Raw genomic sequence first — 12,045 nt, 5'->3', positions numbered from 1 at the left:
GTACAGACTTCCGGAACCAATTGTGTACTTAAACTGAGGTACCACTGTATCCTAGAGCAATATGAAGTCCATAATTTTTAGGGTTCATCAGAATTGGCTGGAAATTTGAGTTGAGGAAAACAGGAGAGCTGGACATAGATTGGGGCTCTGCTCTGACAGGCAGTGCCCAAGTTCACGCTGCTTGTTCCATAGGCAAAATAATTTGTTTCCAAATTTGCCCATTGGGTTACAGTTTTGATGCAGCAGCAAAAAAAAAGCTAACACTATTCTAGGCGGCACCAACAGAAGGATAGCGTCCAGATCAAGGGAAGTAATAGCACCACTCTATTCTGCCTTAGTCAGACCACACTTGGAATACCGTGTCCAGTTCTGGGCACCATAATTTAAAAAGGATGTTGACAAGCTGGAACGTGTGCAAGATCAAGGGTCTGAAAACTAAGCCTTATGAAGAGTGCTTGAAGGAGCTGGGTATGTTTAGCCTGGAAAAGAGGAGACTGAGAGGAGATATGATAGCCACCTTCAAATATCTCAAGGGCTGTCACATGGAGGAGGCAGCATGTTTCTTTTCTCCTGCTCTGGAGGGTAGGACTCGAACCAGTGGCTTCATGTTACAAGAAAGGAGATTCCAATTAAACATTTGAAAAACCTTCTGACCGTAAGAGCTGTTTGGCAGTGGAACAGACTCCCACGAGAGGTGGTGGGCTCTCCTTCCATCGAGGTTTTTAAACAGAGGTAGGATGGCCATCTTTCAGGGATGCTTTAGCTGAGATTCCTGCATTGCAGGTGGTTGGACTAGATGACCCTTGGGTCCCTTCATACTCTATGATTCTATGGTGTTTGAGAAGTTAATGTTTGCACTGCTTGAAAATACTGCTTAACTGTTAAGAGAGCCTTGGTCTACCCTGAATGTGTTTTGCTCCAAATTGTCTAGAGGAGAATGTTCACGCTTCTGTTGGATTATGCAGAGTAGCTGAAAGTACTTTACTTCACAAGCATAAATGAAGGTTCCAGTCTTCTAACTTAAAAGCATCAATAGTCTTGCAGAAGGGATTTAGAATTTGTTTTTTGTTTTGTTTTTAACTTTGAGGTTGTGGATTGACTTTTGTTTTCTTGTTGCATTTATCTCACTTTTCAGTTTATGTATTCATGTTTCATTTTGCATTCAAATTGTTTTCATACTTATTTCTTGTAAGCTGCCAAGAAAACTTGTGATGCAGCATGCAAATGTCATAAATAAGATGCACAGTACAAACATTTAGAATTGTTCTTAAATGGTTTCTTTGAGAAGATGTTAATACATCTGTTGTCTGGTTGGACCATGTTTCCATTTTGTCTCTGCCTTGTTTAGATGTTCAGCTTTTATTGCAACAGGAGTCAATGCAAATTTTGTTTCTAACAAGTGTTAGGAAAAGCTTTTTCTCATGGTAAAAACAGATTCACAGAAAACAATGATGGTGCCAGCTATATATAGATGGTGTAGCAGGAAGGTGGAGATTCAAAAACAACAAAAAAGCTTGCCACTATTAATGAAGCAGATGTATACAGCATTGTTCTTTTGCAATGGTTAGAAACTCTTTAAACAAACAAACCAATGTAAATAAATCTTTGGTCAGGAGTTATTAACAGCCACTGTTAAACATTCCTCAACAGAAAAGAAACCGGGGCCAGGGGAGGGGGGGATGTCACTCAGATATTATTTAGGCATAGCACTGGCTCAGTAATACAATGGGATATTAAATCTGCAGCCATTTAAAAAAACTCTTCATTAACGGTGTATTTGCATTTAAACAATATAGCAATGTAAATAAAACCTTTTAATATTAAAGGGCAAATTTTAGGACTGAAGTAAAAAAAAACAAATCCCAGTTTCTTTTTCAAATGGAATATTTTATGCAATTGCTAACACAAAGGACATACTTTAGTATTTTACATTCCACACATTGTTTTTTTCATGTGGCATATGAAATGTTTTAAGTCTCTCATAGGTTGACAGCCTGGCCCTCATCCTGTTTAGTTGAAAGTGTAAGTCCCAGGAATTGGAATTCATTTATTTATAAACTTTTAAAATATATTGTACTGCTTTTTGGCTCTTACAAAGGGTCCCTAAAGCAGCTCATTTCAAAGCAAAAGGGAAATGGAATGAAAACAATCAAACTACTGAGAAACAGGATGAGATGTGCATCCATGTAAATGTACTTGGAAGTGAGATCAGAAAGAGGCTTCCGCAGGACCAGACATCTTTCTAGCAAAGTAGTTCTCAAACTTGTCTCTCTAGGCCAGTTTCAGAATAAAAACCTGTTCGCGGATTTGCTTTTATTGATTGCGTTCACCATTTGCTTTTATTGATATGAAATACCGTATTTGTTCGTGTATATGACACACACGCCTGTGTATAAGACGACCCCTATTTTTTGGGGACACCAAATTAAGGAAATGGGGGGAGATTGCCCAGAATTGTGAGCTTTTTTGGGGGGGTGTTGCCCAATAATAAATAAATAAATAAATAATAAAAACCACCATCTTATACACAGAAAAATTCGGTACATTGGAAAACAAAGTACCGTAAAAGCAAGTTGAAACAGTGAAGGTCTTCATTTGTTTTTGTAAGACTGCTCCCTGGTTTTATGAAGTTATGTACCCAGCTTTGAGCCAGTTGACAAGATACAGCCCCTTAATTGATAAGTTTATGGTGGAATATGGCTAGTTCTCTGCAAGCTCCTTTGTTAGTGTGGAAGACGAGGGGGATGAACCTGGCGCCAGCTTCTGAGAAAAGTTATTCCATATTTTAAAATTAGATTTGGTTGAGGAAAGAAATGCGGCATCAGAGTTGTTGGTCCATAGGAGTGCTTTTCAACCGGTGTGCCATAGCACCCTGGGGTGCCTTGAATGATGGTCAGGGGTGCCACGGGCAACACTAGCCTCTCTGCCTCTTTCTTTCCTTCCATCCCTCTTCTGATGCCCTCTCCTGTCTCTGCTTCCCAAAGGCTTGGACAGCTATTTGTTGCGGCAGTCGCTGCCCAAGGACTCCCAAGGAAAGGGGAGAGGAGGCTGAGGGAACACTCAGCAAAGGAAGGTGTTTGAAAAAGGGTGAAAGAGAGGTTACTGGCTCTGCAGGCAAGGGGTGACATAACTGGGCTCCTGAGCCCCACATGGGTGCTGCAGGAAGAATGGTAGTTGGTCAAGTGAGCCATGGACTCAAAGAGGTTGAAAACCTCTGGTTTATACCATAAGAGTTCCCACAGCTGTGACCCACATTTTGGTAGCTTACCTATTAAAAGATCTGGCTCATGAAAGTGTCTTTTCTGCCTTTTTTTGTTTCAGAACAATTACAAGGGACAGTATTTCATTTAAAAATAATAATTGCTCTTTTTAAAAAAACCACAACATTTCCCTGGTTGTATGGTTTGGGTAAGAGAGGCTTTTGCCAGTTCTCTGAGAACAGACTTGTAAGTTCCTGCCGTGTGTGTGTGTGTGTGTGTGTGTGTGTGTGTGTGTGTAGATATATAAACACATCAAAGTCAGAGCAGAATTACTTTCACTTGCTTTCCAGAACAATAGCTGTGTTGGTCTCTGGTACTGAAATAATATTTTCTCTACCCATTTGAGAGCAAATTTACCAAACCTGGTGGGGCTTACTTCTGAATAAACTTGCATAAGCCTAGGAGTTCTAATTTGAGGTTGTCATGATGAAGTTTGAAGCAGCGCATCCTTTATTTTGAATTAGTTTAATCCACAACACCTTTGTCTCTGGTTCTTCCCACCACCAGTATGCATCCCCTAACATATTGCCCTTGAGCAGGGCCGTCTTAAGCATGCCCAGTGCTGGGCGCTGTGGTGCAACGGATCCCTCCGGCGCCCCCCCGCCCCGTTTCACAGTGCAGCGGGCGCCGTGCGCAGCGCAGCAGCCCCCGGCGTAGCTGCACTGCGCCACCTAGCCTGCCATAGGGCTGGCCCTGGGCCAGGGGGCGCTGCCTGCCCCCTGTTGCGATGCCCCTGCGTGCGGCGGAGGCGGCCCCAGGCCCACGCGCCTCTGGAAAGCGGCCTGAAGCCGCTGAACAGCGGAGGCGCACCTGGGACAGCCTCAGCCGCGCCTCTCAGCGGGCGCAGCAGCGCCCCTGGGGGACTGGCGGTCTGGCGCCCCACGCCACCGGAGACGGGCCTAGAGCCGGCCCTGCTCTTGAGGGAATGTAGCCCTCAAGAAAAAATACTTCTTGATCCTGCAGTAGAGTTTTAGCTGTATTAACTGCTAGTGACCCAGGTGGCGCTGTGGTTAAACCACTGAGCCTAGGGCTTGCTGATCAGAAGGTCAGCGGTTCGAATCCCTGTGACAGGGTGAGCTCCCGTTGCTTGGTCCCAGCTCCTGCCAACCTAGCAGTTCGAAAGCACGTCAAAATGCAAGTAGATAAATAGGAACCGCTACAGCGGGAAGGTAAACGGCGTTTCCGTGCACTGCTCTGGTTCGCCAGAAGTGGCTTTGTCATGCTGGCCACATGACCTGGAAGCTGTACGCCGGCTCCCTCGGCCAATAATGCGAGATGAGCACGCAACCCCAGAGTCGGTCACGACTGGACCTAATGGTCAGGGGTCCCTTTACCTTTAACTGCTATTGAACTCAGTTGTATTTGGACGTGTCATCAACGTAACAGCTGGAGATACTCAGAGTACCTTTGTCCAAGTGAGTTTCCATCTATTTGCATTTTGCACTACCGGTAGCTGCTGCTACTTAGGGAGTCCAGATTTTATCTGCAGTTCAGTGAAATTCAGACCCATTTGTTCTCGTGAAACCTAAGTATGCTTTGGTGTGTGCTGAAGAACAATACTGGTGCCAGTGAAGATTTCAAGGAGATTCATTTCAGCAAGGAGGATGGAAGGGGGTGGGGAGAGAGGAAAGCTGTGTTTCTTTGATCTGATTATGTCACAATTGTAAGAGAACGGAGCAGACAGTCCCTTTTGTGTAAGGTCAAGCTGAGATCCTTGCAAGGATGGAGGCCTTGGCTTTCTGATATTCTGCCAGAAGCAAACTGGGACAAGGCTTGAAGAAGGAAAACCAGAGTCTTTTCTCCCCAGTGGATCTGTGATCTTGCATTGTACTCCACTGTAGGAAACAAACATTCTTAATTGGGTACGAAAAGTACTGGAACATATAAAAAAAACCCACTAATGTGTCACAGCTTTCCATTGAGAAACAGGAATATGTTTATTATAGTTTAGAAGGGTGCATGTTAAACCAATGAAAAGTCTTCTTTGAGAAGAAAGAGCCTCCCTGGAGGTTTTTAAGCAGAGGTTGGATGGCCATCTGTTGTGGGTGCTTTAGCTGAGATTCCTGCATTGCAGGGGGTTGGACTAGATGACCCCTGGGGTCCCTTCCTACTCTATGAGTCTATGACATCTAAAAGACTTAGCAGTCTTATTGTGGCACATGCCATCCTGGGCCAGTGCCCCCTTTGACAGTTACATGACATGTCCTTAGCTGACGGGTTAGGTACAGTATAGTCATGAGTAGAAGAGTTTGGATTTGATATCCCGCTTTATCACTACCTGAAGGAGTCTCAAAGCGGCTAACATTCTCCTTTCCCTTCCTCCCCCACAACAAACACTCTGTGAGGTGGGTGGGGCTGAGAGACTTCAGAGAAGTGTGACTAGCCCAAGGTCACCCAGCAGCTGCATGTGGAGGAGTGGAGACGGAACCCGGTTCACCAGATTACAAGTCTACCGCTCTCAACCACTACACCACACTGGTACTAAGCAAAGCAGAGCAGAAAGTGGGGAGAAATTATTACAAAGTGAAGCCAGGGGGCCCGGCAAGACAATGAGGTGCATGTGTCTGTCACTTTATTATGCAGGGCATAAATGATAAGGAGAATTAGTCAAAATGAATAAAAGATCCAAACCGTGTTGGTGCAACCCACCATCCAACCAGCGATGAATTTGCAAAGCCAGATGAATATTGTGTGTACAAGTCTAGATTGAGACAATTGCTTCCTGTAGTCAGCCAGCTGCTCCCTGTCTTGAGCCCAAGTCTAACAGTGCACATGAATTCCAACTTTGGAGCTTATCTTCCTTAAATACCCTTGTGTTGAAGCACAGCTGCTTTCAAGTCTGCTACAGCATGTCATAGAATTGTAGAGTTGGAAAGGGCACGGGGGTCATCTAGTCCAAACCTCTGCAATGCTGGAATCTCAACACATCCAATTTGAATCCATACTGAACCCTGCTTAGCTCTGCAAATGTGCAAGCAGTTTTATTGCTGCACCACTAGGTTTTTGAGCTTTGCCATATGTAATGCCTGATTTTTGTCCATTTATTCTGTTGCACAAAGATGTTCCTATTTCATCAATGTATGCGTTGCTGGCAACAAAGGTTAAACAAGTGATCGCTCACAGCTATTTTTCACAATGGATCTCTGAAATATAGTCCACATGTATTTGATTATCCAAGTTCTATGTTAGAATAAAGTCCGAAAACATAAACCTTTTTGGGGTGTTTATGGGGTGGTTTTTTTGCGGGGGAGAGTTATGTGTTAACAGGATCCAACACTGCTATAACAAATCAAGGATTAGAAACTATCACACCAGCAATAGATTTGTATGCATCATATCCTTTATATGCTGTTACAAACTTGCTCTTTCCTTCATAAAGAAATATCTAGGCAGAGGTTCAAGAATAGCAGGTTTATGGACATGAAAGTTCTTTATTGTGTTACTAACTTTCTCTCCAACTTGTAATTGTGATGACTTCTGAGATCGTTCAGTAAACGAACCCTCCACCTAAGAAATGCAGAGGAGCCTATAGGATGTATTCCCATTTTATCATTGTAGTAGCTTTATGAAGCAGATTAGATCAAGAGATAGCAAGTTGCATCTTGTTGCTTCTGAAGACAGGGTGTTTCATAGATGCAATGACCTGGTGCATCTGAAACCTACTTGGCCCAACAAATGGTGACGTCCAAAACCAGGACTGCAAACCATGGTTTGCAGGAACCATGGGAAACTGTAGTTTAACCAAACAGAAAGTATCCTCTCAAGGCAGGTGTGTGAGAGAAGGGGGAGCACCTCATCTCATGACTCACTCCCATTCCAACAAACCAAAATTATTGAACTGGGGAAATTGAAATCTGTACCAGGCCATTATGTGAATGAGACCACACTCTCTTTTGGACCAGGCAAAAAATCTATGGAGGGGCTCTGGATATGCAGAATGCAAAACCCCTCCTCTGTTTGCCTGACATCACACCATGAAAGAGAGCAAGGGCACCAGTTGACATACTTACTTTCAATACTTACAAATGGTGACCAATGTCTCTTTAAAAGGGAGAAGAAAGGAAAGATTCCTCCCCACGTGTGAGGCTGGCAGTGCTTTTGATTGATGTTTCATCTGACATGGCTATGCCATCCCCTTTCCATGTAGGACTGCTCTTTTAGTTACATTGCAAATCACTTTGAGATGCCTTATGGGAAAAGATTCATAAAAGCTCTGGGATAGCTCAGTTGGTAGAATGTGAGGCTCTTAATCTCAAGGTTGTGGGTTCAAGCCCCATGTTGGGCAAAAGATTCCTGCATTGCAGGGGGTTGGACTAGATGATCATAGAGGTCCCTTCCAACTCTACCATTCTATGATTCTCTGAAATAAGGAAGGAATATTTCTAGTCCTCATCCATGACAAAAACTTTTTTTTTCCTGATAAAGATGGCCAACAAGATGTTCTTCTAGGCTCCGTGTGAGCTTTGAGGCACACTTCATTAATTTTGGTCTCAGCTTTGAGATATAATGGGTTCAGGGGTGTTTGACATTTTCAGCTGTTTCAGGAAAGCTGAACACTGTATTTTATTGAGCCTGACAAAACTCCAAAACAACATTACACTTCTTGATTAGAATTTCGAAAAGGTCAGGCTGGCTGTTGACTGATGACTTATGCTCAATCCATATCTGTATACTTGTGTGAAATACAGCATTTCCACAGTGTTAAAAATGTCTCCGGCAAATTGATTTAAATATTCACAGGCCCAGCCAGCTAAGAAAATATATGAGGCTGTAACACACACACACACACACACACACACACACACACACACACACACCACACACACACTGATCAAGAGACATCTAGGGGACTTACCAGAACAACCCATTCATTATTTACTAGTTTGGTATGTCAAAAAAGTTGACTACCACTATTAGGCAAGCCTGCCTCATAATATCCTGCTTGTCCTCTGTGTTACAAGCCCTTTGCCCCTTTCGTGGTTTGTAGAATATGTTGTGATTTCTTCTTGTCGCCTTGCTTGCTGGATTCTCAAGCCAAAAATAAATAATGAGCAGTTATTAACCTATGTAGACAGGTTACCTCTAAGCAATGGTTAAGTTAAAAGAGGAAGGGAAAGCAAAACGTGTACCAAGATAGGAGTCTGGCTGCCAACTTAAAGGTAAAGGTAAAGGGACCCCTGACCATTAGGTCCAGTCGTGACCGACTCTGGGGTTGCGGTGCTCATCTCACGTTATTGGCCAAGACAGCCGATGTACAGCTTCCAGGTCATGTGGCCAGCATGACAAAGCTGCTTCTGGCAAACCAGAGCAGCACACGGAAACACCGTTTACCTTCCCGCTGTAGTGGTACCTATTTATCTACTTGCACTTTGACGTGCTTTCAAACTGCTAGGTTGGCAGGAGCTGGGACCGAGCAACGGGAGCTCACCCCATGGCGGGAATTCGAACCGCCGACCTTCTGATCGGCAAGCCCTAGGCTCTGTGGTTTAACCCACAGCGCCACCCGCGTCCCGGCAAAGCATCATTTTTAATTTTTTTCCATTTAGGGAGCTGTAAGGGACAAAAGGTACACAGACACCCCCCCTTCCATCCTGAGGAGTAGTTCCTCCACCAGAACCAGCGTCAGCGGCGAGGGGGAAGAGTCCAGCGAGGGAGGAGGAAGAAGGGGACAGGGCCTCTGCTGCACGTGAGACAGGAAGAGAGAGAGGGGGAAGAGGGGGAGAAGGAAAACATGGAAAGGAGAGCCTTCTTCCCTCCGGTTCCGGAATTACGCCGGAGGAAACGGGGGAGGAGATTTGGAGTGCCCCGGCTCTTATGTTGGAAGAAAACGCGGGAACCTCCATTCCAGGGTTCTGGGTCAGACTGAAAACATGTATCCTGTACAGGTCTAGCACTAAAAAAAGCCTGCACATAATAAAAGCATGAAAAGGCAACGGCGTGGAGAGTCGTTACTCTAGAGTAGTCACAACGCCTCCTCTGTGACAGGAGCCAATGTTAAAATCTGCAACTGGACCAATGAGAAAACTAGACCAGTGAAAGCAAAGCTAGCATCTTGGGAAAGAAAAAGCTACAGTCAAGCTCACAACTGTTTTTAATGCAAGAGAAAAGAAAAGCTGTTGCACCCTTATGTGGCTGTGGCAGTTAGAACTACTTTAACTAGGTACTATTCTAGATTAATTAGAAATTATAGTTATGGATCATTAAGGAAGATGTGAAGAATTGGATAACTCAATGTTTACCACTGGAAGTTTGATCCAGGCAAAAATCACAACCAAAAATTCTATCATCTGTTTTTAGAAACTGCTTTAATACTGTACTGCAGAAGACACATTTCTGTGTAGAACAATGGTGACCTCCAGTGGCAGAAGAAGCTGAATGGTTCTAGAAATGATAGTTGGCAACTGATGGCAACCTATATAAAAATACAACAATGAATATTAATATGGACTGTTATCAAATTAAAGGAATCACCCGTCAGTTATTTAAAAGGCTTTTCATTTGCATAAAATACTCCTACATATAAATGAACAAATCTAAGATTTAAGAGTGTGGATAAGCGTGCCTGAAAGTATAGTAGCCCCTTTCTGTTGTTCCTCTTAAGCGTTAATTAGAATTAAGAAAAATGAACATGTATGTAGGATGTGAAATATTCCTAAAATTCTATTATTGCAGTGTAAGTTAGCATTGCATTTGGATATATCCAGAGCAACGCTCAAATAATAATATAATAGTAGGTCCTTAATTAAGCCAAAGTAAAACAGCTTCCCCTCTTTCTACAATATGAAAATGTATGTAATTTTTGGTTTTAAGGCCTGTTAAATATGGGCATTTGGAACTGATATAATCCTACTGATTCGGAAAGATAGATTAAAGCTATTCAGACTTACATTTTCCTCAAGGTCATAGCCAGGAAGAGAGTAGACGATTCCATACATTACTTTGAATGTAGAGTCTCTGCTGAGTTGACAAAACGAAGCTCTCACTAAAGGATTCCAAACTTTTTTTTTTGTTATCCTACCTTACTATAGAGCTGTTTACCTGATGTTTTGTCTAGCTTTCATTATTTTAGACGATACAAGCAGTCTGTCTACTGAAATTGCCTCTTGTTTAACTATGGATGTGGTTTTTTTGCTGTGAAATATTATTTAAATTGCTTTGGAAACAAATCTGCTACGCTAACATTTGTACGAACCCTTTTTGTATAGAAATGCCTCTTACGATAGACCTAAATGGGGTAAAATCCTAACTACGCAAAGTCAAACCTAATTCCCATTAACAGGATAGGAGCTCTATCCCGTCCTTGTGGTCATGTTCTGTGATTTCTGTGCCAGCAAATAATTGCTTAGAGTTGGCCTTCTATTCCAGTAACCCATTTTCATGAAGCAGAACAATATTTTGTACATGTCATGCCTTCCATCTGGGTAACACTATCCTGTTTTCTTTGCATATTTGCAGGTGTTGGGGTTGTTGGTATGGACGCTGATTGCTGGAACAGAATATTTCCTGTATCCTGTCTTCGGCTGGGTAATGTTTGTGGCTGTGTTTTACTGGGTCCTTACGTTGTTCTTCCTAATCATCTACATGACAATGACGTACACTCGGATCCCCCAAGTGCCATGGACCACTGTTGTGAGTATCAGCTTTCATCTATGTTGGAAAAGGGAGCACGGGTATGTCATGATAACAGCATATCATTATGCATATAGGAAATTCCTGTGGGTGCACCAAGCTCCCCACCCTCAAGAAAACCTTCCATTCACTTCATTGGAGGGGTTATTGTTACACAAGACTGAGGACCAAGCAGGGTTTTCTCCTCAGCTTCTCAACCTTGACCGCTACCTCTTTCTTTTAAAAAGTCCAAAAACCAGAAAGAGTCAACATAGGTGCTTGAGCCCCTATACACACGGCGAAGTTCTCTTTTAACAAATATCCCCTCAATTTTTCAGTATTGGACAATAATAATAATAATAATAATAATAATAATAATAATAATAATAATAATAATATATGTATACCTCACCCATCTGGCTGGGTTTCCCCAGACACTCTAGGTGGCTCCCAACAGAATATTAAAAACAGGATACAGTAAAACATCAAACATTAAAAACTTTCCTAAACAGGGCTGCTTTCAGATGTCTTCTAAAAGTCAGATAGTTGTTTATTTCCTTGACATCTGATGGGAGGGCATTCCACAGGGCGGGCACTACAGCCGAGAAGGCCCTCTGCCTGGTTCCCTGTAACCTCACTTCTCGCAGGGAGGGAACTGCCAGAAGGCCCTCACAGCTGGACCTCAGTGTCCGGACAGAACGATGGGGCTGGAGACGCTCCTTCAGGTATATTGGGCCGAGGCAATAGCAAGTTTGGTGAGGACAGACAAAGGATAGAGACAAAGGAGCAGTCCTGCACTGAAAAAATGACATGGGTTTATTCAGTGCTATTTTTCTCGAAAAAGAGGTGCCAGAGCTCCCTTGTTCTCTTATAATGGCAATGGAGCCCAGCTGAGAGGTGCTGGAACTGAGTTCCTGTGAGTTCTGGCTTTAAAAGAAAGCCTTGGGTTTATTTCAAATGAAAACAGAGGTGGTAATATCCCTCTATAAATAACTCAAAGGGGGAGGGGGAATTAAAAAGAATAAAGTTTCAAAATGCATAATAAAAAAGGAAGCTTTAATAGCAACACACAAAATAATTTAAACAGAAAACGTTACCAGCAGGAGAGAAAATGACAAAGAATAATAATTCCCCACAAATCAGAAGCCAAGCGTGTACATAAGCAGAGATAATCAAG

At 43.0% G+C, this 12,045-nt stretch overlaps 1 protein-coding gene across 1 annotated transcript in view; it reads left to right on the top strand.

Annotated features, from left to right (window-relative positions):
* Positions 1 to 12,045, top strand: part of CMTM8 (CKLF like MARVEL transmembrane domain containing 8) — a 34,035-nt gene that overhangs the window by 17,548 nt on the left and 4,442 nt on the right. Inside the window, exon 2 of the mRNA XM_035129927.3 lies at positions 10,716 to 10,889. Coding sequence (XP_034985818.1) covers positions 10,716 to 10,889 — 174 coding nt within the window. The remainder of the gene's footprint in view (positions 1 to 10,715; positions 10,890 to 12,045) is intronic.

The sequence above is a fragment of the Zootoca vivipara genome, chromosome 11 (assembly GCF_965207765.1).
Source record: "Zootoca vivipara chromosome 11, rZooViv2.hap1.1, whole genome shotgun sequence".
In the NCBI taxonomy this organism is placed as follows: Eukaryota; Metazoa; Chordata; class Lepidosauria; order Squamata; family Lacertidae; genus Zootoca; species Zootoca vivipara.
The sequence above is the reverse complement of the archived record's forward strand: the minus strand, read 5'-3'. Positions and strand labels throughout refer to the sequence as shown.